This window comes from Pezoporus flaviventris, unplaced genomic scaffold, assembly GCF_033815535.1.
Source record: "Pezoporus flaviventris isolate CSIRO_AGI_PZ_B2104156 unplaced genomic scaffold, CSIRO_AGI_Pfla_v1 ptg000078l, whole genome shotgun sequence".
NCBI lineage: Eukaryota > Metazoa > Chordata > Aves > Psittaciformes > Psittacidae > Pezoporus > Pezoporus flaviventris.
In genome coordinates, this window is record NW_026892626.1 from 8,273,847 (window position 1) to 8,300,256 (window position 26,410).

Consider the following 26,410-nt stretch of genomic DNA (forward strand, 5'->3'; position numbering starts at 1 on the left):
GTAATTGTGACAGTGCAGGAAGGGTGTGTGTGAGAGATTAAATAAAGATTGCTGTCCTGTGCTCCAGCGCAAGGCCCGTCTTACCCAACAATAACTTTCCTATCTTCAGATGACCTCATCCCTCCTTCAGATCTGCTGGAGTTGATTGTGTCCTGGATCTTTGAAGACCCCCGTTTGATCCTCATCACCTTTCTAAACACTCCTATTGCAGCCAACCTGCCAATAGGGTTTTTAGAGCTCACCCCACTAACTGGACTGATCCGCTGGTGTGTGAAGGCGCCCTTGGCTTATAAAAGGAAGAAGAAAGCCTCTCTCTCAAATGGACATCCTCCCAGCAAAACTGCCAAGGACTCGACTTCAGGAGAAGACAGAGATTGCCACCAGCTATATTCAAAACTGCATCTAAGTGTCCTGCAGGTTCTCATGATGCTTCAGGGGCATTTAACGGAGAAGAATCTTTATGGGCGCCTGGGGCTAGTACCCTTTGACCATGTGGTTCCACTCGTTGAGGAAATTAACAGGCTATCTGATGAACTCAATCCTCTCAATGCATCCAAAGAGATTGAACTGGCTCTAGACAGACTGGCTCAGGCTTTGCAAGTGGCCATGGCATCAGGAGCACTCCTGTGCACTAGAGGTAAGCTGTCAGTAGGGCTGGCAGAGACCCTGGCATGGGATTCTTTTCCTCCAGTGTGCAGAAGTTGTAAGAGGGAGTTTTGGGGTGGGGGAATTAAAGATCAATGTGTTGACAGCAGAAGTAGTAATTTGCTGCTCTTAGAAAGCTATAGTGCAGGAAATAGTGGAGGAAAAATAACTGGATGGAGAGCAAGAAAGGAGAGATCATTGTTGCAGGTGGCTGGTGTGTTGTTTGCAGAACTGAAGCACTTGTCTTTGACCTTGCAGTGTGCACAGGGTGGTTAGAGCTGGCACAGGGACAATTTTGACTCCCTCAGAATTGCTTGTAACTGTTTAAAAAGCACTGATTAATTGTGCTTCAGTTTGACTTCCCTGAGTTTGCTGCTGGAGGAGAGCCTGTGAAGCAGATAAACCCGTGAGGTGGGTATGCTAGACAAGATGTTTGAAAAGCAAAACAAAACTCTTCATCTGGAACTTCCGGGCATTCAGCTCTCCTGTAATGAGACCCCATTACAGTGTGTATGTTTTCATTTAAACTTAGTAAAGAAGCCTGTTTATGTGGCTTTTGTCTTTCTGTCCTGTCTCTAAAACCAGTTCCTTCTGAAAGACCTGCAGACACATACAGGGTCAACCAGAGTCTTTTCTTGATGATTCTCTTGAAAACAGATAATTTTTAGTGTGACCAGAGGGTTTAAAGATTCCCAACAGCCGCACAGTTAGTGCAGACCCCAGATGCAGAGAGTGCCTGACATTTTTGCTGTGGTTGAACCAGCACTGCTTGGAAGATCTCGGTGTTCTGCTTTCTAATGTTTTACATACAAAGTACAAGCAGAAAAATGCTTTTTTTTTTTTTTTAAGTTAATGGCTTATTTCAGCTGTGTTTTTTTCTTAGCCGTTTACATGGTACATTCTGAACACTTGCTCGTACTGTGGAAGTGGAAGGTAATTCAGGATAAGTAGCTGCTGAAATAACAGTTATTTCAGTGTTTTGAAGTTTGTTTATCTACAAAGGGACAGTTTGTTCTCAGGCTATTCCTGAAAGGACTCTTATCAGCAGGGTGTGTTATTAATTACCCTGGTTCTAGTTATTCTGCTTTAGCAGAAGTTTGGTAATGGTAAAAAAGGTGCAATTTCTACTTGATAGACAGGGAAAAAAAACCCCAACCCATTCTTTACGCTAGCAATGTTTTGAAACACCCCAAACCAGCACAGAACAAGTATTGGGTAAATTTTGCCTTGCTTTGACCTCATCAGAAATGCCATGTTCAGTGGCAGAGTCATATTTTCTATTTCCTCTGTCTTAATTACATACAGTTAAGTGTCTGGTATAGAAAGCTGACTGGTGAGATGGAGAAACATTTTCTTTCCTACGGAGGTTTTTGGTCTGAGAGTTGATGAGTGGATCTGTTGATGAGTGGAGCATTTTCGGTAATCTGACTTTCCTAGAAAGGAGAGTGGAGAGGAAAATCGCTCTAATTTCTGCTTTACCCTTACCGTGATGTCTTGTGTCCTCTTTCAGACGACTTGAGAACTGTGTGCTCCAGGCTACCACATAACAAGTAAGAAGCCTTTCTTACAGCCATGTCAGTTTTGATGCATATTCCAAGGCTCATACTTGGGGGCTGGTGAGGCAAAATCTCCCCTAGAAATTTGTGTTTACTTTCTGAAAGTCAGCCTTTATTCACACACAGGTTAGCACAAGGATACAGGTGACAGACAGTGCTTGCTACTTCTTCCCTTGCAAGCTGGACTCTTGACTGAGGGACGCTTCAGTGACTCCCACCATGTAGATGATCTTGCCCAGACTGTGTTAGAATAAATGCACAGACAGGGAAAATGAAATTACAGTGTGGAACCTGCCCCAGAGTTATCCCATCCCCAACTCCCTGCTTGTTTTATCTGACCCTAAGCTTAATCGCACTGTGCTGCTTGCCTCTTTGCAAAGAGGAGCCAAATTTTATTAAGAAAAAGCGAAAGAGGGAAAAGAAGTCTTTCTGGAAGCTGTAAAGAGCATAATTGAGTCACTGTCCTCTTGCCTCAGCATTGCTGTGTGTTGGTTATGAATTGTCTATAGAGTCAGTCCCTTGTGGGGTGGGCAGGGCTGTGACAAAAGCCTTCTCTGAATAATCCTCATGTCTGTCTGAATTCCTCTCCACAGCCTGCTCCAGCTGGTGATCTCGGGTCCAGTACAGCAACCAACCCATGGCACTCTGCCACCTGGATTTTATCCTCACATCCATACTCCTCCTCTGGGGTACCCTGCACATGCCGCACACCCTGCTCTCCCGGCTCACCCAGCACTCCCGGCTCATCCTGTGCAAACATTTATACCAGGAATGACATTCCCATACCGACCGATCCGCTAGGACTGTAGAGTGTACCCGGTTTCCCTTAGTTTGAGGAAGCTTTGCAGATGTTTTCCCAAATGTCTTGGGAACCATATTTTCCTCTTTGGTGTAAAGCTGAGCAGTGCCTGTGTGAGGGCTCAGCCCTCCGGATGTGGAGAAGATGCAGACAGGTCGGCTGTGGTCGGTTTGGATGCGGGCTGCAGATGCTAAGGCGGATCACAGGGACAAAAGGAGAGGGTGGGAAGAGGCAACAAAACCTTCAAACCTCTGCAGTGTGTGGATGTTTTCTTGATCCCCATTGTTTCGTGGACTTGCCAAGGGTACATTTCTCAATCATGTGTTTCTCCGTAGCCCTGATCAGTTGATGGCACACTGAGCCCACCTAGTCTTGCTCTAGGAGGGCCAGCAAGAAAGGTGTGAGATTTTTTCCAAGCTCGTCCACTCCAGCCTGCTCATTTCTTTGTAAATGTTTGTATCTATAGCTACAGAGTATGTGTACACTGTATATTTTTGGAACACAAATGTTTGTTTCAGAAGCACAAGGTAGAGTAAAGCAGCAGTTCCTATTAAAGGAAACAATCTAAGAAGTATAAAGTAATTCTGCCACTTTATCTTTCTAGCATTGATTAGACGGGTCAATGCGTTGGGCCTGCTCTAGGGAGGGAACAAAACCCCTTTATGGCTGCAGTCACCCCTCATCTCTATGGTGGGTAATGCCCTCTTTACATGCCTCATTCAGCGATTCATGAAACTTTGGGGTGAAATCTGGTGCTTTTGATCACAGCTGGTTGGAAAGCTGGTCAAGGGCAGGCTGGCTGCTCCAAGTGAGGTGCGGGGGGGTGCGGATGCGTTTAGGAGGGGCAACAGCGTGCTGCTGTTGACACTACAGCAAAACACGCCCCCTAGCCGCTTTAACTGAGCTCTCTTGCCGTGCTGTGGTTCTCTGAGCTCCTTCTGATGGGTAAAAAAGCAAGGAAGAAAAGTCTTTTCTACACATTGGTGACTACAACAAAGACCTCCAAAGCTCTTGTCCTTACTGGGGGAGATGTGATAGTTGTGGTTCTGCACTGCCTATGAAAAAACAAATCAGATGTGAAAAAACTATTTGAATGAAACTGCTGGAAAGGAAACTGTTTTGCCCTTCTCGGTAAAGGAAAATAATATGCTTTAACTTTTGGTCAGCCCTAAGGGGGTCAGGCAGCTGGATGAGGGGATCAGTGTAGGTCCCTTCTAACTGAAATACCCTCTCTCACTTTGTGGAGCTTCAGCGACAAGGGAAAACCTTGAAAATCTCACAATTTCACGATTAGAGCCATTACTGGCATGAAGCCCTGGCAGTGGGACAGGTCACTGGGTGCCCCTCACAGTGCAAACTGCGGGGGAGGTGACACGGGGCCATGGCCACGCTGAATCACGTGTCCCCAGCGCTAGGGCCCGCAGCTGCATCGCTAATTTAAACACCCCCTTTAATTAGCGCCCTCGGTTCCTCTGCGCTCCCCGCCCGCGGCTGCCCGCGTGGCCTGAGGGAGCGGGCTTTCCCCTCTGCGCCTGCGCGCCAGCCGCCGGTCACGTGCCGGCGGGCAGCCTATGGGGAGGCACCTTGCTGCGCGGTGTCCGGGGAGAGGAAGTGCCCGCCGGTGTCCGCCGCGGCCACCGGCCCCTCGCCCGCCGGTGGTGCCGCCGCACGGTATGCGCTGACCTGCCCCGCCCGCCCGCGGCGCGCCCGCACGGCGCTCGCCGCCAGTCCGAGGTGAGCGGGGACGGGGGGGGGAAAAGAGAGGGAGGGCGGGGTTGCCATGGCGACCTGCGCCCGGGACGGGGCCAGGCACGGCGACCCCGGGGCGGCGCAGCAGGGCTCGGCGCAGCAGGCTGTTCCCCTGGTCGCCGTGCGGGGCCGTGATCCGGAGAGCTCCGGGGCAGCCTTCTCGGTCAAAGTCTGGAGGGGTGCGGGGCTTTCCGGTGCCGGGTTCGCGGGGCAGCCGTGCGGGAGCCCGGTTGAAGCAGCGCAGTTATGTTGGCGAAGCTGTGTTATTTGGGCTGTTACAATAAATAATCCCAACTCGAGCTGGAGTTAGTTCGCTGGCACCGCCCCGTGCTCGGGTACAGCGGGGCCAAGGAAGAGAACTATTCCTTGGCTTTGGTAGAGCCGCGGGAGGTCCTGCAGCCACACATTCCTTCTCTTAGAATGCTCGGGTATGTGCAGAGGCTCAGCCAGCAGCACAGGAGGTCTGTAGCTTTAACTAGTCTGTCTCCATTTCTCCTCCGTAGAAAAATTCCTTTCGGGAAGGCCGGGAATATGTAATGCATCATTAGATCCAGCTCTTCCCCTTGCATGGATGCTGCTCTGTGTCTCCTGACAGCTTGGGTCATGGTTCACAAATCGCCCTGCCTGGCTCAGAGCTCATGCACACCACAGCAGCTTTGCTTCTCTGTGCTTTGCCCTACAGAAGCATTGTGTTCTTTTGAACCAGCTTGTAGAGCTTTAGCAGAGAGAAAGCAAATGTTCAACTTCCTATCTAAGCAGAACGACAGCTCAGTGGTTTTACAAGACTTGTCTTGAGGTTTTGCATTGATCGCACTGAGTCCCGAAGACTTCAAGGCAGGGTACTTCCTGCTGGGTGTGGTGGCATAGTGGTGGCTGGCTCTGTCAGAGGTGTTCCAGCTGCTGTGCCCAGTCCCTTGAGCTGCACAGTGCTGGGATATACCTGCACTGCCTGTATGGCAAAAGCAATGTCTGTGTTTTGGTGTTTTGGAGACTGCGGAAGCTGCAGCTTCCTTCCATTTCCTGCTGGAGTGACCAGGGCTGGTATCCTTGCCACTGGGGTTGCTGTCTCCAGCCCTGAGTCTTAGACATTTGTTCTTGAATACAGGCATCAAATTATCATCTCCCATATTAAGTCGCTTACATATTTTGGTTATGTTTGCTGTGTCGGGTTTGAACTCTGTGAGCCTGCTCTCTCTATCCGTTGTAGCTTTTCCTGTCTTTGTTACGCTGCAGCACTTCCCAGTATCACCCAGCCGGTGCCAGGTGACCGTGGTGAGCTCCCCTGACCCTTAGCCGCTCATTGCAGCTATTCTCTCTGCTCTTGAGAACCACGTGAACATGGGCTTGAGTGTCTGGCCTTTTATTGACAGATATATAGAGGCGTTATATACCTGTAACTAGCTCAGACCAAAGGCTTTCTAGGTGTGGTTTTCCTTCTCCTTTTGTTCTGATAATTCCTGGTATCTTTTTTGAGAACTGCTGAGTAGCAAACTAATGTTCTCAGGGAATGTGCTGTGAGAACGTGTTGTATTTTGGTTTGGTTTGTTTTCCCTTTCAGCAGTTAACACAGATTGGAAATGTTTGCCTTTCTCCAACTTTCGTTCTTTTTTCTGTTTACCAACTTTCAGACTTTATCTGCCATTTCATTAGTCTTTTGGCATTGTGAGAGCTTTTGACAACTGTGAAAAGCTTTAGATTTTACTGTGCCCAATCCCAAAGGATCATCAGCCACTTTTGTTGTGTATCTGTTCATCTCTTTTTTTCCATCTGTTTTTGAGGAATCTGCTGAACAGTTTATAGCTGGAATCTCTCTTTCACTATGGAGTCATCCTGTATTTGCTTCCTTTCTTTTAACATGCCATATACTCTCCTTAGTCCAGCTTGGTTTTCTCAAAAGCCTTTATGGGGACGCTTCTGGTAGCTTTTTGGGAGTGCTGGTGTATGGTATTTATTTAACTAATCAGTTGCCTGTATGAATAAACTCTAGCAGGTTCTTAAACATGAGGTTCTTTAATTAAAAAAAGGTGGCAGCTTTCTCCCAACATATTATAATTAGAGTGAAAACTTTTCATTTTGAGATAACACTGGAGCAGCTTCAGCCCCACTGGAAGCAGTGACACTGGGTGCTGTCTGACAAGGCTTTTAAAGTCGATGGTTTTATCTTGCAGGTTAAATAAGTAGGTGTGCTGTAAACTAGTGCTTTAATTAGTCTTTATATGCCTGGTAGCAAATAAAGAACCATGCAGTAGTATGTGAGCATTGTTCTAATATGTCATTTTGTTCTTTGAAGTAGCTGCTTGCTATTGTTTCTCTCAGTGGGTTGCTTGCTGTATTTAAAGCAAGTTGACTTTAACATGTCTGAGCAATAGGTAAGTGGCTGTCCTGTGAATGCCCTCTTAAAAACTTGTGGCATTCTTAATTCTTGTTTCTTTTCCTAAACCAGAAGGGTATGATCCTGTCTTTTGGTACCTGGCCTGGCCTCAGATGTCAGGAAAATGTGTTGGAACTGCCAGTGGAGTTCAGAAAAATGGTCTTGTGTAGCCGGGAGCTCAAAGAGCCTCTAACATAATCCATGTATTTATTTTTGTTAATGAGGTCTGGTACTTCTTTCATGTCTGTTGTTATTTCTTTCCCAGAAAGGATGATCTTTATTTGCATGTGGGTGTTTTTTCTTCTCCATGGGGGGTTTTGGGGGATTGGGGCGTGTGTGTGTCTATGTGTCTACACTGTTGGGCCAGTGTAGTCTGGTAAGTTGGTCAGTGAGCTGGTGCCTGGTATCTTAGCCCATCTGCTGTGTGAGCTGACCCTCCACCCAAGAAACCATCCTCTCTCTTCCTGGTTGTTTTCTACCTCTCTGCCTCCCACCCCAGCCACTCCCAGTGTAATTCATTCAGTGAGCAGGAGCAGTGAAGCCGTGCTTGGGAAGGCTGACTCTGAGTGACAACGCTGGTGAAATACCTGAGGAATTACAGGTACAAACGTAGGCACTTCCTTGTGAGTGATTTGCAGTGCTGATTCAGAAGTCATGGCCCTGCCCTCCTGCTCATCACGGGCTGCTGGGCTGGAGGCAGCCTTTGGTAATGGACAGGAACTCCCGTCAGTGACTTGGTGCCACCGGCTGCGGTTAATGCCTTGCTCTTCTGGTGTTAAGATGCTTTTAAAGAAACAGCTGGGCTAAGCTGTTCAGTGTGACAGCAGAGAAAGTTCTGCCTTAGCTGAGCAGCTGTTCTACCTGCTTGAAAGTGAAATGCTGCCTAAAATCGTTAATTAGAGTGGTATTGCTCTGTCTGCCTGGGTTTTTTAACCAGTCACAGCCTGTCTGATGGCTTCAACACAGTGTTGCAAAAACACTTAGAGCTTCATGTCTTACACTGTCCCCCACCCACACTTCCCTTCTCCCAGAATGGTAGGAATGGGAGCTGCTCAGTTTTCCAAGGTTAGCTTTTAATTTAGTTTTACATTTTTCATTTTCAGCTTACTACTGTGGAGGTCAGAGCAGACATCTGTGCCAAAATCCATTTTAAATGTTGCTAGCTTAAAACGGTAGCAGTGGTGCTCTTGGAGGTGGTTTTTTGAGTCAAACCTGGGTGTCTGATGCTGGAAAACGCCACTGAGAAAGAAGAGGGAGCCATGTTGGCTCAAATTTTACATCTGGGATGTTGGAGAGGTGCATGTTTGCAGCATGTCTGCCGGCAAGGGCAGCAATGTGCTCTTCAAGCTTTTCTTTGATTTATTTCTTTTTTTGTTTAAGCACCTTGTTTGCAACAGCCTCTCAAAAGTTCCTTGTTTGTGCTTCCTGTAGTGAAGGGGACAAAGGGGCTGGGTTTGTCGACAGCGGTGTGTTGCTGCTCGGTAGTGAGGACAGTGTGGAGGAAATGGAGGCAGGCTCGAGCTCCCTCTGCCCGTGTTTGTACTACAGCAGGCTGAATTTCTGGCTGTTTTTTTTTAGTCACTACATACATTTCTGCGTGGCTGTTTATTCTAATTCAGGAATGGCAGTGGGCCTGCATTTGTGATGGGTTGTTCACTTGGTTTTTTTGTTTTCTGGAGGAACAGCTGCTTATTGGAAACTTGCCCTGTTCAACGATTGCAAGGTATTAGGTCTCTCCTCTAGGGAGATTCTTGTTATAATGTGCCTCTATTGTGACCCTTCAGTTTTAACTCCCAGCAGTGCTGCTGTCACAGAGCAGATTTTCTCTTCTGCATCTTAACAAGAAAAGATTTAACAGCAAAACCCTCTTAGAGATTCTTGTTCACCCTCCCCCAGAGGACTTGCTATATCTGGGGCAGCAGGAAGCCGAGCCTTTTGCAGTATGCTTTGGAGACACTTTATTTGGGTATCACGTCCTGTGAAATCTGTGGCTTCAGTAATGTGTGTAGAGTTGTAGGGTAAAAGAACAGCCCAGCAAGCAGCTTGCATGCAAAACATTAACATTTCTGCTGCTGGAAGGCTGACAAGTCAAACTTTAAGTGTGCAGAAGATATGGGATACAAGTTTAAAGGGATTTCACTAACAGTAAGTGTTTTCATTTCAAATGAACAGCCTATGCTTGCTGTGCAGGTAGAACTACATTTTTGCCTTCTCATTTCTTAATATCCTTTTGGGATCTGTTTCAAATCCTGATCCTTCATGGCAGGAAGCCAGTGTTAATCACTGTGATTCTGTAGTTCTGGCCTTCAGGCTATTCAGTTCTGTGTTGTGCACACCTCAGTCTGGGTATAACAGAAAATGAAGTGCAGACCTGGGGACAAGGCACAAGTGAGTTTTTTAGAACAGTGGTTTGAGAGATGAAGAATTGGCTGAGCAGCGAGGGGTGAGCCTTTGGGGAGAGGTCTGAGTGCGAGGATGGGTGCTCCCAGGTTGTGTGTGACATGCTGCCTTCTTGCCTGTCCTAGTCCAGTGGCTGGGCTCTTGAAGATACTCCACTCAAGGAGAGTTTAATATCAAATTTACTTGTTTGGTGTCTTTGGTGTTATGGAGGATTTTGATTTTAGCAGGGTGATAACTGAAATCACAGCATAAGCACAATGCAGCAGTTGCAGTGTACAGTTGAATCCAAATACAAATATGATGCCTGTTACTGGTCCACATCCTCGCTGTCATGGTGCTTACTGCCTGCAGTCACCAGGAAAGAATACACAGATTAGAGCCAGCTCAGGCCCAGGGCTTTCTTCAGAGTTTATTTTTTTAATTGTCTGGTTTCTATACTTTGTGCTCAGCCACAATATATGCTCCCCCAGTGCTAGTCTGGCCAGCTCAGGGAGGCATTGTTCTTTGTATATTGTCTCAGGGCACCTGGTGATTCATTGGTGCAGCTGTATTTAAACCCAAGGTTACCCTCCTGGTCTCCCTCGTATTGAGATAAAGTCTTTTCTTTACAGTACATTCTTCCCCAAGCTCACTGTTGTTCTGGCCTCCTGCCGGGGGGGGGGAGGGTGCTGGTCAGGGACGCTGCCTTGGGTGGATTTACTGGAGAAGAAAGTCCAGACAGTAACAAACTTCTTTCTCCAGAGTGATGTCCATGAGACAAGGTCAGGCTGTGCTTTGGGGGCAACTGGGATCTGCATAGCAGGGCTGAACTAAAGGCATCTCTTCAGGATGGGGATCTAGGAGGCTCTGCAGAGGGAGGTGGTTGAGCAGGGCAGTTTTCTGCACAGAAGGAAGCTGCTACTGAAGGAGTTTAAATAATGAGGAGCAAAAGGTCTTGAGCTAGTGCGTGTTCCTGAGTAACCAGGGGTACACAGGGGCTCTGAGGCTCTGTGCTTGTGGGTCTGGTAGAAATGACAGAAAAACATCATGCCTGGATCAAAAGGACTATTGTGGAATGACATAATCTAGCGTCAGAGCCTGTCTGCAGCCGTGTTCTCATATTATTTTCAGACCAAGGCACAAAATCAGTTGTTTTGTCCTAGATTTTCTATTAAGAGTCCTGCTCACTCCAAACGTCTGCTAATGTGGGGAATTAAGTGATGGCAGTTTTGAGCAGCACTCCTATAGGATGTGATGAATGGTACAGGAATGGAGGTGAAATGATCACTGTTACGCTCGTGACTGTGAACTCCAGGCTCCATCAGTTTACATAACATACCGGGAATAAGGAGTACTGCATTTTCTGAGGTTTGTGTGCTGCAAATCCCAAATGAACCTGCACAGGATTCCTAGAAGGAGCATTCGAAAGGATAAATGGAGTGTGACAAATAGCCTATGGAGGCATGTTTATATCGCATGCACAGCAGAGGTGGCTATACTGGTGCAGGCAGCACATTTAATATCCCAGCTTTCCAGTTGTGCCTTCAGGTGCAAAGGAACCAGTCTGAGCCCAGGCAGGGTGAAGAGATTTGCTCCTCACTGATGTTATGTGAGCCTGTGGGCCTGAGCAACCTGATCTAAGTTGAGTTAAAACCCCGAAGGGTCCTTCTAACCTGGTTTGTTTTTAATTCTACCAGACTTAAAGTGGTACCTAGGGGGTATAAAGCCAAGTATTAAAATATCTTTAAAATTTGGCTCTGATAATGTTGCCCTAAGGCCTAGAAGTGCTTCTTTGAGATTCTGAATACTGAATTCATGATGTTTTCAAATCCAGTTACAATTTTATTGTGTTAAATGAAGAGCTTGATAACAGGGGTGACCTTGTGGAACGTTCTCTATGAGACCAGTAGCCTAAAAACACAGTAAGTTTAAAATGAAATGCAGGAGGGAAATCTTTATTGCTTTGTTGGAATTAGACCTTTGGTTGGTTCAGATTGAGTGGTTTAATGTAAATCAAATCCCTTGTGCCAGATGGTGCAAGGCAGAGAGACTTACAGCTCTCTTACAGTGCAAACTCATACTGGTGCTCTTGAAGGGATACTCCCCAGATAGTAGACAAGATTGTGTCTGTTTTGAGCGCCGTGTTGCTCAGCCACAGCTGACATGTCTGTCCTGCATTTTGAGTAGCTCTTTAATTCTGCCTGGGCTTTGTTTGATCCTGTTTATTCACAAGTGAGAGATGATGCCAGGAGCCATCAAAGTTGGTTTTTTTTTTCCCGGAAATCTCATCTTGGTGGTGTTTGAGGACTGTTCACACACACAAAACAAGGACTTGGTGGCAATGCTGGAGCAGCACCTCTGGTGAGGTACAAGGGAATCCATCTCTGCCCTGCTGTGCATGCAAGTCTTCCAGGGAGTATCTGCAGGCTGTGTCTGTGCCAAGCAGATGGTGTGCTCATGTAATGTGACATACGACTCCTATGCATCTGCCCCTGGCTGAAGTGCTGGGGAGGAGCAGCCGGAGGGATGTGACCTGGCAGCCGGACAAGGGCCAGCTCACATGCTGCCTTTGCAGAGCAGATGTGTTCCGCACTGATGTGGTGCCTCGGACTTGTCCTGTGCATGCTGTGTGCTTGGTAGTTGTCTGGAGGAACTTAATCTTTTCCTTCAACAAGCAGATAATCCTTACTAATCTAGCAGGAGAGTGCTTGGAGAAAATGTTTTGAATTCCAGAAGGTAAAGAATCTTCAGCCCAAGTAAATAAAGGTCTGATCTATTTAACAGCAGAGGTGCCTGCAGTACCGGGATGGTTGGCTGTGTGTCTTCTGCGACAGTGCTTCCTGAATTGTAAGATCACTTTGTAAAACTATCTCGACAGTTCTTGTTTTTCTTTATTCTTTCCTGCAGGTTTGCTTTTTTTCCATTGAGGGCGAGTTGATTTCCATTAGCTATAAAATTGGAAAATAAAAGATTTTGATGAGCTTCAGTCTTTGTTTCTGCAAGTGAAGAAGATAGCATCATGTTTTTTGTGTGAATACTGAATTTGAAGCCAATACACTCCTTATTGAAGTTATATATGTATACAGTTCTAGTTACTATTCATTTTGCTTTAATATTAGATTACCTTGGTTTTATTCTGGCAGGAAATTCAGTGATATTTGTTGCTAGATGATAAAAATTTTATTTGGGGTTTTCATGAGCTTATCTGGATGGAGGTTGAAGTCCAAATAGAAGTTCATAAGCCCGGCATCTTGTGATGGTTCATTGCTGAATTCCAACTTACTTTCGCAGGAGGCACAGGGCAGAAATATTGTTACAGCGTGTCTAATAGTGTTAAATGATGGAAATCTTAACTTGTTGAACCACTTGACCAGGCTTTTGCAGGTATGGAAGTGCTCAAGGGATCTTTCAAATTCATTTAAGCAGCTCCCTGCCAAATTCTAGTAAGCATCAGGCCTTATTCTGGATTTTGTCCTGAGTTCAGCAGTAGCAGGCATTTTTCTCCTTCTCAGTAGCTGGTGCAGTGCTGTGGTTTTGACTTTAGTCTAAGAACAATGCTGTTAACACCGATGTTTTTAGTTGTTGCTAAGTAATGCTTAACTCTGACCAAGGACATTTTCAGTCTCATGCTCTGCCATTGAGGAGAGGCACAGGAAGCTGGGAGGAAGCAGAGATGGACACCTGACCCAAACTAGCCAAAGGGGTATTCCATACCACAGCACATCATGCTCAGTATATAAACTGGGGGGAGTTACCTGGAAGGCCCAGATCACTGCTCGGGTCAGTGTGGGTATTGGTCAGCGGGTGGTAGCGGTTATGTTTCCTTCCCTTGTTATTCCCCTTATCATTATTATTATTATTGGTGGTAGCAGCAGTGGTTTGTTATACCTTAGTTACTGGGCTGTTCTTATCTCACCGGGAGTTACATTCTTTGAATTCTCCTCCCCATCCCTCTGGGAGCAGGGGGAGGAAGGGTAGAGAGTGAGTGAGTGGCTGCTTGGTTCTGAGTTACCAGATGGGCTTAAACCACAACAGATTTGAACACCCCATTGGATTAAGAGTGCTGTTTCTCTCAATTTCTCTAGAAATAATGGTATTATCTAGATTTTATATGTTGGTTGTTTTTTGTTTTTTGTTTTTTTTTTAAGTACAAGAACCCCAAGAGGGAAAGAAGACTTCCTGCTCTTGAGAAATCTGGAATTGAGGTTTCTTAGGTGTGAAGCATCTAGTTCAAGTAAAGAAACTGTCCCTGTACCTGGTAGCTAACCTAAACTCTAAACAACCATTGTCCTCTTGCACAATGAGACCTGTAAGTAGGTGGTAGAAATATGTGAGTACCAGTACTCAGCTCATTGTGCTGAGTGGACAGTGATAGTTATGGAATCCCAACCATTGCTCCGGCTGAGCCTCCTCTGCCTTTAGGCAGAATTACTGTGAAATACTGTTCTTGAGCTCATTACAGCTAGAGCTTATCGATTCCAAAAATTTATGTAATTATGTTATTGCAAAATGGTAAGGTTAGGCCTTACAATATGCTTTGATTTTAAAATTATATGTTAAGTTGGCTTATTTAGTAATGTACTTACTCTTTCTTTTCATCCATTACTGCTAAATACTTCTAATGAGAATTTGACAGGTTCCTCTGCAGATCTCCAGTGCACCAAGGCCAAAACGTTTTGCTACATTTGTTTCAATAGAGCAAGGCAGAACACTAGTGGAAATGATCAAAATCTTTATATTCTCCTGGAGGGTTTTTCTTTGTTTTGAAAATAATTTGTTGTATATTAATATCTGCAGGTTTTAGGTAGGAAAGGAAGCCAAATGCTCTAATTCTGCTCACTGCTAGCTTTGTTATTTTGGGAAGGGGTGTCCTCAGAGCTCTTTCAAATGTTAACTGCATGCTTATTTCATAAGCACAAAATGTCTGGTTTTATACTCGCCGTAGACGAGTGTTTCCCACTTTGACACAAGGGGGAGGTCTCTGTGCCCGCTGGGTGGAGCAGTGCATAGTGTCAACCATGCCACTTCCCAGAGTGCGCTGGGCACAAGAACAAAGGGCTGACACCTGGGGAGCAGATATTAAATGAAATGACTTGACTTTGGGGTTTCGGAAGCAGCTGTGGACCTCCCCCCTTCAACAGCACGAGGCTGGAGCCATGTTTTGTGTCAGAGCTGAGTGTTGTCAGTGTTGTAGTGTGAGTGGAGCCTATAAACGCCTAAAGGCCCTTTTAACTTCTTTTGGGTGCTGGGGTTCTATTTTACACTGATACTGGTTACTTCCAAACATATCTTCTGCCCTCTAAAAGCAGGCTGACTCTAAAAGTGATGCTGTGGTCACTGTGCTAGCTGAGGCTTTTGTTCAGGGGTCTGGCTCTGCTAATCGCAGCATGCTACAGGCTGTGCAGAGGGCCAGGACCTGGATCTTGGGTGTTTGCCCAGTTATCTCTGCAGAGCCAGCGGCTGTCATCGTGGTATGAAGAGAATTGACTTCCTTGGGATTTCTTCTCTCTTGGACACAGCTCTTCCAGCAACAGCAATACCTGGCCAGGGAAGGAAGTGCTCTCCTAAAACCGTGTGGAAGGACACAGTGCTACGTGGTGCCTGCAATGTTCTGTAAATGTGCAGGAGCATCTGCATTAGGCCACATAATGCAAAGCAGATGGAGCGAGTCCCCACAAATGCAACTGGTGCTGGGAAACAGCTGTCTGGATTTGAGGGTAGAGGAATTATCCTGTGCAGCAAAATGGTCATGGATTACTTTAAGGCTGGCTTCAGCCACAGGATAATGCACAATGCTTGCCCAGCTGTTTGAGAATATAGCATTAAATAAACATGGACTAATCCTCACAAGAATGTGTCCTGTGCTGGCTCTGCCTCTCCTGCTGCAGCAGCTGCAGCTGAGGCTGCCCCTAGGCCCCCACCTCTTCTATTCATTAGAAAAAATACGGCTCTGTCATGGTTGTTTCATTTAGCTGGTTCCTTAATGCTGAGAGTACTGCCCGAGGAGGGGTATTGCCTTACAGGAGCATCAAAAGAAAATAAAATGTACAAGAAAAAGCACTCCTGTTGCAAACCTGAGTGCTGCTTAATGTCCTCTAACATAGCAATGTACTGGGGTTTGGAGCTTTGCCATGGCCAAAGCAGCTCTGGCTCTATGTGCTTGCTCACTCCTCCTCATTTATCCCCCCACCCCAAAGCTGACCTTATGCTACCTGAGCTTTCGTCAAGCAATTCTGGCTTACGAACGATTTTGCCTTCACTTTGTGATCTTGTGGTGGGCCACTGCTCTGGAATGGCTCAGAAAGGGTCTGGTGAGTGTGCCACCGAGCTCCACACTGCTGTACACTGGCTGCTTCAGCATGCTAGAAGGTCACTAGGGGCTAGTGCTGGAGAGTGTGCTCGCTGCCACACCAGGGTATGGATTTGAAGTCCAGCGTCAGAGGGCTTGAGCTGATTCTAGGAGTGTAAAATTAGTTTTAAAAGCAGCCAGGAGTACTGGCTTTGTGGGGTTTCTAGGCGCTAAAGTTGGTTTGAAACTGGCATCTGACTGGTTGTGAAAGCTGTAGTCTGCTCAGTAAATATGCAGCCAGAGTCCTAGAACAGGCTGTGAAGTAGCTGTGGTTCTTTTTTAAGGACTTATTTGGAAAGAATGAGTGATCCATATCAATATATGGGTCCCTGTAGATGCCCTTCTTGGGGAAATATGTAGGACTGGTCACTGGGAGGAAAGCTGTGTCTGGGAAGGATCCCTTGCTTGAAGAAACCCATCCCATTTCACCTTTTCCAAGAGCTGTAAGGAAATGTCCTTGGAATTCTGTTAAAGCATTTTGCCATTTTTCTGCCTATGTTGGAGAAGATTTCTCTAGATGATAGTGGACCTTATTTGTATCTTTTCTCCTGTTGATATGTTGGCTCTTTGATGTGTTCCAGGTTGCACACAAACCAGTGCCAGAGTTTCTTCTTCCTCCCTGGTCTTCATGCATGTGTCTGTCCTACAAATGCTTTTACAACCACTTCTGTTACAGCTTGCTTCTTTGCCTCTGGTACCTTGTTAGGAAAAGGCTGAAGACATTGGAGTAAGTGTCCTGTGTGTCGTTAGCAGGGTTTTGGTAGTGCTGTGGTAAAAGAAAAGGGTATCTTAATATTTCTGTATGTGAACACTGTCTGCTGGGCTGGAAAGGAAGCCCTTGTGGAGCTGTAGCAGATAGGAATAAGGGGAAATGGAACTCATTCACCAGCATAGGTTAAACAAAATTAACCTTTAAAAAGAATTTGAATCCTCTGCATAGGTACTAACTGGAGATGTTGGTGTTGTGTAAGAGTTTATAAGTGTTTTTCTAGCAGTGCTTCCTTTTTAAGCTGGTTGTTCACTTTTGTTTGGTCCTGCGTAGACATGTGAAGAGCTCCATGCATCATAAGCTACACTTGGCACATTGTTGGCTTACTTAATGCAGCATCCCGAGCTCTTTTTAGAAGTGGTTGGTGCCACGTGTTCCTTCACACAGCATTGCTGGACCATGGTGTGTAGAGATGCAGGGCTGGGGGCTGGGTCAGGCTGAGAAGTGAGATGTGCTGATCCTGTGGGCAGCAGGGCTTCAAGTTGCTTCTTGGGTTAATGTTACCATGTTTTGGTTCATCTCTCCTGAAAACTTATTCTGCTAAGAAAAACAACTTGATACTGAGACCCTCCTGCTGCCTTTGTGCAGATGCCTGGCTGCAGCTGGCAGTCAGAACCTGAGCTGCTTCATTTTTAACATGCTTGCTTTCTTTTCTTGCAGGCTTGAATGACAGAGGAGGTGCCCCCCACTGCACTTACAGACGTAAACCTGCGTCTTCTCTGCCACAATGACATAGACACAGTGAAACAGCTCTGTGGCGACTGGTTCCCAATAGAGTAAGTTAATGGTTTTAGGGGTGAGGTGATGGGGATCTAGAAACAAATGGTGTGAACCTGCACTGGCCCAGTTCAGGGCTGACACCAAGGGCTCTGCAGCCATCTGGACTAAGATAAGAGCCAGTTCTGAATCTGTTATGCACTGTGGTGGTGTTCCTGTTAATGGCCCTTTGCTGCTCGTCCTGATCAGAAAGTTCCTGTATGCAGATTTTGGCAGAGAAATAGGCTTTGTTACTAAGGGGGTGGATCATCTCCTTGGGAAAGACTGTGTTTGAGATGGGGAAAGGAGCACACTTACAGGGAAAAGGATTAGTATCCTTGTGCTTGTGAAAGCTGTGTTCTGGAGTGTATGCCAAGAAAACACCCTCAGAGCTGAACCAAACTGACCTGGAGCAACTGTTCTAAAGGAATGTCTGTCTGAATGTCCCAGGAGAGACCAAACAGTACTTGCCCATGTACACTGTGGCTCCCGAAGCTCTGGCTCAAAGCTGATCTCAGTCTGTCCCAGGTCAGTTCCCCAGGCCCTCATTTGGTAAATACTTGTGTCAGCACAAGCATGGGAATAAGGAGCTTTTCTGGGGTACAGGGATAGCTTTCTGGCTTAAAGCTTCCAGGGAGACTACAGCTCTAGACTTCAAGGATTTCTTTAGCTTTGTCAAGAAGGTTTACAGAGGATTTTAGTGGACTGTAATTAAGATTGCGTAAAACGTAACAAACCAGCAAAAGCATTCATAGTATTTTGGATTTGTAGATTTCTTTTAAACACAAGCATGCTGTGCTCTCACTTGGAAATAAATGAATGTGTGCTGGTTTCCTGTAGTAGCTGCAGGAGGAGGACAGCTGGAGGCTGGTGATGCAATCTTTTTGGTACCAATATGCGGTATTTTTTCACATGTGTATAAGTTAATGAGATCTTTACATCTCAAGATGAGGGCAGATGGATCTTGCATTTAAAAATAACTTGCTAAAGATGGAAGTGAAAGCTCTGGGCTATGAATGTAAAACGAAATGTGGCTGTCTTAGCAAGGCAGGAGGCCATTACGTGTGCAGCCTGTATTGCTGCTTAGATGCAATTGAAAGAAACCATGCTACCAAATGGGGTACAGCAGCTGTTTGATATGCATTGGTACTATACAAGAATTAAGACGAGAAGGGTGAATAACTTCCTAACCCAGATTACATAGAATAAGCTAAATCACAGAAAGAGCTTTAGATTGGCATATGTCTGAGGTATTTGGCTGGCTGGCTGTGCAGAAGACAGCCCTTTCAGTAGCACAGCTTCCTGCTCTTAGTCTTGTGTAAAATACACTGGTCTGCAGTTTCAGTGACTGGCATTAAAGATGTTGCTATCCGTTTCCAGTTGAGCAGCATCTTGGCACAATGTTGGCTGTGGTGCTGCCTACTCCTGTGGACTTTGTGTCCCTAAACATTCCTGTTTTTTCTTCCTTCCCCAGGTACCCTGACTCATGGTACCGGGATATCACTTCCAACAAGAAGTTCTTTTCCCTCGCAGCCACGTATAGAGGCTCCATTGTGGGAATGATAGTGGCAGAGATCAAGAGCAGGACAAAGGTTCATAAAGAGGTATGCTACTAAACTGTACTTCAGTAAGAGATAGTCCACCTCTTGTCACGGTTAACTGGGATGGGACCTGTTTGGAATATTTTTTTCTCCCTCTATCCAGACACTTGTTAAGAAATCAAGAATGTGCTGATTTCCAGCTAATGGAGTGGTGGGATGGGTCTGAACACATGGGCTGCTGAGCAGCCTGGAACCAGTCTCTTCCTGCTGCAGCTAGGCAGCTGTGGCTGGCGGGAAGATGACTGCTCAATGTGCTGTGCAAAGAGATCCAGTCATGCAAGTGTAATCCAAAAGTGAATGTGTAGCAGGCCATGTACCTGTTTGGCTGTTTTCAGTGTTCCTGGTCATCCATCACTGGTGACTGAGGTATGAGCAGCTGTAGGAGAGTGAACCTCTTCCATTCTTACACAAGTGTTGAACTTCCTTCACTGTTCTGGATGAGTCACTACAGTGACTTCTGCAAAAACTCCTTCATTTACGTGGTCATTGTCTCTGACAAAAGCAGAGGCAACCAGTCTGCAGAAGGCTCAGGCTTCAGGGATGACAGAGCTTGGAGGTCAGGAGAGACAGCACAGTACAGCAGAGGGGTGAAGAAGAGATGGTCTCTGAAGACAGTATGGGAATAGACCACTGGGTTAGTGTACAGAAAACAGCATAGGCAAGTAGATTAAAAAAAAAGCAGGGCAATGCAGAGAATTCATAACTTCTAAAAGGATCTCTGTATTATGATAAAACAGTAATCTTAACATTTATAGGGACTGAGAGCATTGAGTAGCATGGGTCTCTTCATTTTAGCTGTCTGGCTTCACTTCATAGGTAGTCAAACTCAGAAACTGCATCTTCAGCAACTCCAACAAAAAGCTTTTGTTCCAGCCAAGCTGAAAGCCAGGGGCTTATACAGCCACTGCTCCAGGCCATTGGGCCTGTAAACATGCTCCTTGTCCTCTGCAACAATACAGAGACCTCCAGCTGACATGAAGCTCAGATGGAGCATGCAGATAATAAAGACTGTTGCTGGACTGATGTAGATACTGATGGGTAACTCCAGAATTAGCACTTGGAATCCTTCCTGGTAAAGAATGCAAATATATTCTGTCCTTAAGCTCACAAACAATGTATATAGTAAGGAAAGATTCTGATTTGTGTTCTGTGTCTGGGAAGATTATTTGAAAGTAGGAATGACCCCTGAGGGACCATGCTTGGAGTTTTTAATTCCCCATGTCTTTTCCAGAAGCTTCAGTTAAGACTGTTCAGTGAAGAGAATTTTCCAGCTATAGCCTTGTTTTCAGATGTTCTGGGTTGGGATTCTTGCTTTCTCCTGTGCCTCCCCAGATATCCTACTAAATAACTTGTCCTTTCTCTCCTCAGGATGGAGACATCCTAGCTTCCAATTTTCCTTTGGACACGCAAGTTGCTTACATCCTAAGTCTTGGAGTGGTGAAGGAGTTCAGAAAACATGGAATAGGTAAGATGCTGCAAAGTGACAACTCTCTTGCTGTCATTTGTCATGTGTGGACATGGCTGAAGGAGACCTGCAATACCCTTTTGAGACAAGCTTGTTGATGATTTGTGACAGCAATTGGGAAGGTGACGCACTCACATCCCTTCTTGGTGTTAATGTGGGTGTACTGAAATGTTGTTACTGGCTTTGTCCATCTTGATCCTGGGGGTAACTGAGCACACAAAAAACTTGCACTCCTGCTGCTGAGACTGAAAGTGCCAGGACTTCACCCTGGAGCAGGGTTTGAAATGATTTTCTTTCATGGGTGTCAGAAGCCTGGTCCCTGAAGCAGAAAACAGAGCTGCTTATAACTTTTTACCTAACAGATAGAACAAACATTTAGAAGAAGAAGAGTGTAACTTGGACCTGATGAAAACTGTCAAATGCATTTAAAGGTCAGCTCTGAATGCCTGCTGCAGCACACAGCTTTTTTGCATCCATTTGAAAATCCTGCAGTCAGAGTTCATCTCTGTTTAGAATAGGATGTGTTTTGTCATCAAGTAAGTGCCCTTGTGGGGCAATTTCAAGCACGATCTCTGTCTATGATCTGCAAAAGGAAATAGGCCAGGTTTGACAGCATGACCCAGTGTTGCACATCTGATGTTTCTTCAGTGGATACAGGTATAGCTCCTCTTCTTCAAGTCCTCCCTTCTCCTACATTTGTGTTTAGAAAGTTATATATTGATAGGTTACATAAAGAAATGACCAGAAGAGTCCTCAGTGAGAGCATTGTTGTTAAAACTTGCATTGAAATGTTGCTGGAGATAAGTATTTTCTTCTTTGAACAGAAATACAAAGAACACAGGATAATGTTCAGAGAAGGTGGTAAAGGGGTCTCCTGTTCCATAAAACTGGTGGGTTCGAGTCTCCTTTCAGTTTCCAAAAGCGGATTTATTTTTTTCTTTTCCAAGCTCCATCTTGCTGGAATTTTCTTTCGGGATTAGTGTGTTCTGTACCCATTACATCTCTACAGCACATTGCTGTGTTCCATCAAAACCTTTGGTCTTGTACATGTAGCAAAACAACCTAAAAAAGCTGTGGCCTACTGGCGCTTTTCCTGAGACCTTTCTCTTGAGAGCTTTTCTACTTGTGTTTGAAGCTGAAGTCTTTCATGCAGGAGGCTTTTCACTCCAGGCACACTTCTAAACACTAAAGCTCTGATTTTTCTCTGGCAGACATTAAAAGGCTTTTGTTTCTAATTCTCTGTTACCCTTAAACCAGAGGGCAGTTGGTTCTCTGAGAGATAAAAGCATGGAATATCTCATAACGCAATAAAACAGCTCTCCTGTTTCTCACGAGTCTCTGGGTGGTGTTTTTGTGCTTGGCTGATAAAAAGTCTTCACTAAGTATCAAGTGACCATGAAGTCAGTGCTGTTGACTTCTGCCTGCTCCGAAATCCTATGTGTCCTTGTCCCTGAGTCTTACATTGGATTGTGAAACAGTAGCATGAATCTCATCTGTATTAGCTAAGCTATGTCTTTAGCCTGTTTTTACCACACCTCATGGAAGCAAGTTCCCCTGCAGGTTGTGCTGGGTCCTTCATTTGGATGAACTTCCAGGTCTCATCTCTTGGGGCTGGAGTATCCTTTGTGCCTATGTCTGGTTTCTCCTGCTGAATAGCGGCTGCAGCAAATCCAGTTTGAATGAGATTATATCCTATCTCCCCTCCTTAGGAGAGATCTTAAAATCCTACCAGTTCTGAGATTTGAATTCAAGTTCAACAGAAACAGTGCAATAACCTGCTTATCAAGTCCTGTTGTAAATGGTTTTAAAATACATAGATAGAATCGTAGACTCACAGGACAGTGGTTTGGGTTGGAAGGGAACTTGAAGCTCATTTAGTGCCAGCTGCCCTGCCATGGGCAGAGGCACCTTCCACTAGACAAGGTTGCTCTGTGTGTGTAAATGCGCTCTGTTTCATACATGTGATGGAACTGATTCCATTGAAAATGACTCACTGACCCTCCCCAAAGCTGGGAACTGCTTGCCCAGGGATGGGCATTTTTGACAGTTTCCCGTGTCTGGCTCTTTGTGGTTATTGAATCAGAAGTTTGTCTTTGTAAGATGTGTTTTGTGAAGCCATGCTCATAGGCAAGGTGAGGTTCATATTAAAACCACATAGTGTGGTCCTGTTTAATTCATCAGGAGGATTTGTGAGGACTGGGTTAGACCTGGGGTCTCCAAGTGTGTGCAGCAGTCACTGCTTAGACACTGGGTGCAGGAGATCTCAGCTAGGACCTCCAAACCCTTGTGCTGCCCTGCAACAGCAGCTGCACTGTGTGATTCTGCTGCTCTTTCCTTCAACAGGTTCGCTTTTGCTTGAAAGTTTAAAAGACCATATATCAACAACTGCCCAGGATCACTGCAAAGCCATCTACCTGCACGTCCTCACCACTAACAACACAGCAATAACCTTCTATGAAAACAGAGACTTTAAACAGCACCACTATCTTCCCTATTATTATTCCATTAGAGGGGTCCTCAAAGATGGCTTCACCTACGTCCTGTACATCAATGGTGGACATCCACCCTGGACAATCTTATATCCTTTACCTTCAGTCTCATTAGCAATGGAGCACGGTAAAACCAAACTGTGTTCTGGGTTAACAATAGCAGTCTAGCAATGTGTGAGCTGGGGTGGTTCTGGGGACTGATGCCTGCTCAGACATGAGTTTAATCTGGAGCTGGAAGGAAGGTAATGTTAGAGGAATAGGACAGAGGCCTGTTTGTCCCCTGGTTCCTCTGGGAACAGTTCAGAGAGGCAGTGTAGGATGGTACATTGAGTTCCAAGTTGGAGCAAGTTTGATACTAGTTGGTTAAGCCAAAGTGTGCTTGTGGGGTGCAGGATTTGGCCAGGAGCATGGCAGAGAAGCCCTTTGTCTTGCTTCCTGTGACCTGGGATGCTGTGTGACTCTGGCTTGGCCTAGATCTCAGCAGGCTGCTCTCAGACTGGCTTTGGGAGTTTGTTTCAGGTCACTGGATCACAGAGAAGAAATTTGATCTTTCCTGGGTGTAGCTGGTCAGGCCAAACCTCTCCAGGCAAGCGGATGGATCGCCATCCCCGCAGGAACCTGCTGTGGAGTGCAAAGGGAACCAGCAGCTCCTTAGAAGAAGGTATTTCCCACACAAGTTGGATCCAGTGTTCCCAAGCTGTGCAAAGCAGACCTGCTTTTGATAGAAAGGGGCAGGCAGTTAATACAAAGAGTAGATCTGTGTAACTGAGCAGAGCAGCTTTCACTGTATCATGGGGTCTCTTTAGAGAGTGCTAGTCCCCAGAATTACTTTAAGTTATTTCTTAAGTTACAGTGTGAATGTTGCTGTCCTTAACTGGGGCCACTGACTACCTACAGCACATTGGATCAACACTGGCCAGCCTGAGCCCATGTTCAATTCCCCAGAGGATATATCGGCAGGCCCAGAGCCTTCTCTGCAGCCTCCTCCCCTGGTCAGGCATTTCTGCCAAGAGCGGCATTGAGTACAGCCGGACAATGTGATGGGAGCAGGAGGTACAGAAGACAAAGGTGGGTACCTGGGTAAGAGCTCCCTTCTCTGCCAAGGGCCAGCAGTGACGTGGTGGCAGTGCCCCGTGGCCACCGTCCTGGGGATCTGAAAGTGTCCTGGAGCTGCAGCTCTGCTGCTGGGCAAGTTGCTGTGTAGGGTGTCTGGGGCACAGCAATGCCCCATCCTCCAGCTGGGGGCCAAACTCCCGCTGGTTCAGTTTGAATGGAGTTTGAACTCTGATCTTGCTTTCTTGAGCTCAGAGCCCGACAGCAGATTAACCTGTCCCTGCTGTCTCTCCTTTTCCTAGCTCTGTTAGACCAGCTTGCAAGACTCAGAGTGACCACAGTCCTTGCTCTTTTCCCAGCACAGTAACTAGAAGCCCATTTGCTGTTGGCTCTGACAAGGTGTTCAGGACGGCAGTTCCTCAGTACACTTGAAGAAATCCGTAACACCTTGTTTCCCTTGCCTTTCCATAGGATTGTTCTTCCTTTCATCTCCTGAACCATCCGGCTCTGCGCTGGTGCCAGGGATGATGACAGCTCTTGATCAGTGACCCAGCCCCTGGGCAGGACTCCTTGTTCCACAGGTTGACCGAGATTTGGTAGACTTCACACTTGCGGGGCTGCAGCCCTGATTTACCCCATGGCCTCGAGCCCTGGCTGTGCCCCGGCTGAGGGCCGTTTGCATCTCACCACTCTTTGTGCATGTTGCACTGTCCCTGCCACTTCCCTTGCCTCTGGTTTGCTCCTATTTGTATACGTGATGTAGAGGGGTTCAGCTGCTGCTTCCACACCATGGCTACTGAAAGCAGGGGGAATGAGGTTAATGAATCTGTGCCGGCCATGTAAATGAGCTGTAAGTGCCCTGGCAGGATGCAGTCATGCCCTTATTGCGAGGGAAGGAGGAACCGGGTGAGGGGAAGTGGGTGTCATGTCTGGGTCCTGCCAGGTCAGGCGCTGGTGCTTCCTGCGGGTAACCTCCAGGGGGCGCAACTGCCTCGCATGAAAACCACCCAGCCCCGCCATCCCTCCAGAGTGACTTACAAAGCAGCATCTCATTCAGGATGCGTCAAGTAGAAGGCAGGGAATGAAACTGCTATTTCATAGTGAAATATATATATATATAATACTGTATAGACCTTTCTGCCTTTGTCCAAGTTGGAATGTAGCAGGGGAGGGAAGCTGGGGTGTAGAACTGCTGCAGCCAGAGCCCTGCTCCTCCTCTGCGTGCACCCTCCCTTGGCCTTGGGGCTAGACTCTGCAGGCTCTTTAAGGGATGAGATCTGTGCACAGATCACAGCAGCCATGGTCTGGGCATCCCCAGGGCAGTGCCAGCTGGCAGTCTCCTGGTGGCTGTCCTGTGGTTGTCCAGCTGTGTCCTGGCTGCAGGAGCCTCCATGGGCAGGCCAGCCTGGGGCTGGGTCTTTGCTCACTAGCAGTTAACATCCAGCCTGTGCCCCTGGGCTGGCACTGCCCATGGCTGTTCTGGTTGGGGGTGCTGGTCCCTCTTCTGGGATCAAAGAGGTCTGACTTGGTCACTGACAGAAGGCAGAAAGGCTTCTATGAGGATGGTCAAGCTTGAAGCTGTTGGAATCCATACTTGAAGACCTTCAAGCCCTGGGAAGCTGGGGCTGACCTTGGTGTGGGCCTTGCTCTGAGGACAGAAGTCCCTTCCACCCCATCCTCTGGCTCAGCAGGGCAAGCAGCTGGTTGCAGTTGCAGCAGCAGTCAGGCTGAGCGTAGCTCAAGGGATGCAGTTCTGTAGCAGAGAACCCACAATGGGGTAGGGAGCTGCAGCCTGAGCTGGAAGCTTCAGCTGAGGTACCTCTCTTGGGGTTGTAGCTGGGTCACAGGGTGGGAGAGGAGCTCTGCTGCCATGGCTGGAATAGGCTGGGGGGCTTTGGCTGTCTCCAGTGTTCCTCTTGCAGCCTGGCTGGGCCCTGATGCCAGGGCAGGCACCACTGTGACCCTCTCCATTCCACAGTGCTTTCCAGGGGGAGACCCAAGGCACCCTTCCAGCCTTTATCTTGCCGTGTTTTAGGGTTTTTTTGCTCATCCACTTTTTACTTAAACATGTCTGTTTGTTGATTTGTGAGTTTCTTCAGGAGCTTAAGCCCCTGGTTTTCCTCAGCATTTGCTTTCTCTGGACCAGAAGGCCTCTTTCTCTCCCGATTCCCTGGCACTGTTCCCCACTCTCCCTGCTGCCCGTTACACAGCCCAGCTCCACTGCTGCAGTTCTTGGGCGCGCCCTGAGGGGAGCTGTGACTGCTGTGTCCTCTGCCACCCTGCCCTGAGGAGCGCCACTGCTGTCACCATTGGCCTCTCTAAACGTCTTCAATTAAACGAAACCTCTTTCCTGAGTTGTTTCTCACTCTGTGCTAGAGCTGGCCTCTGAGGGGCTGCTCGAGCACCTTCACCTGACCATCTGCTCTGCC

General features: G+C 46.7%; 2 protein-coding genes across 3 annotated transcripts in view; both read left to right on the plus strand.

The window, feature by feature from the left end:
* INTS15 (integrator complex subunit 15) overlaps positions 1–3,582 on the plus strand; it is a 51,866-nt gene extending 48,284 nt beyond the window's left edge. Inside the window, exons 5-7 of one of the 2 annotated variants that reach the window (XM_061473403.1) lie at positions 110–637; positions 2,156–2,195; positions 2,795–3,582. In XM_061473403.1, the coding sequence (XP_061329387.1) occupies positions 110–637; positions 2,156–2,195; positions 2,795–3,002 (776 nt within the window). In that variant the 3' untranslated portion in view covers positions 3,003–3,582. The remainder of the gene's footprint in view (positions 1–109; positions 638–2,155; positions 2,196–2,794) is intronic. The other variant, XM_061473404.1, reaches the window with a different exon arrangement.
* A 1,039-nt stretch (positions 3,583–4,621) lies between these two features.
* On the plus strand, positions 4,622–25,109 carry NAA60 (N-alpha-acetyltransferase 60, NatF catalytic subunit). The gene is made up of 7 exons (XM_061474035.1): positions 4,622–4,734; positions 17,278–17,393; positions 18,848–18,977; positions 20,343–20,439; positions 22,783–23,028; positions 23,824–23,996; positions 24,453–25,109. The coding sequence occupies exons 2-6, from the start codon at positions 17,284–17,286 to the stop codon at positions 23,967–23,969; spliced, it is 729 nt and encodes a 242-aa protein (XP_061330019.1). The 5' UTR covers positions 4,622–4,734; positions 17,278–17,283; the 3' UTR covers positions 23,970–23,996; positions 24,453–25,109.
* The last annotated feature ends 1,301 nt before the right edge of the window (positions 25,110–26,410 follow it).

What these genes read in the sequence shown, in the direction of transcription:
- NAA60 (XM_061474035.1), top strand. Translation starts at nt 17,284, where the DNA reads ATGACAGAGGAGGTGCCCCCCACTGCACTTACAGACGTAAACCTGCGT. An exon ending in GGACAAAGGTTCATAAAGAG is followed by an intron (nt 18,978 to 20,342) that starts GTATGCTACTAA and finishes TTCTCTCCTCAG; the next exon opens with GATGGAGACATCCTAGCTTC. An exon ending in GTTCAGAAAACATGGAATAG is followed by an intron (nt 20,440 to 22,782) that starts GTAAGATGCTGC and finishes TTCCTTCAACAG; the next exon opens with GTTCGCTTTTGCTTGAAAGT.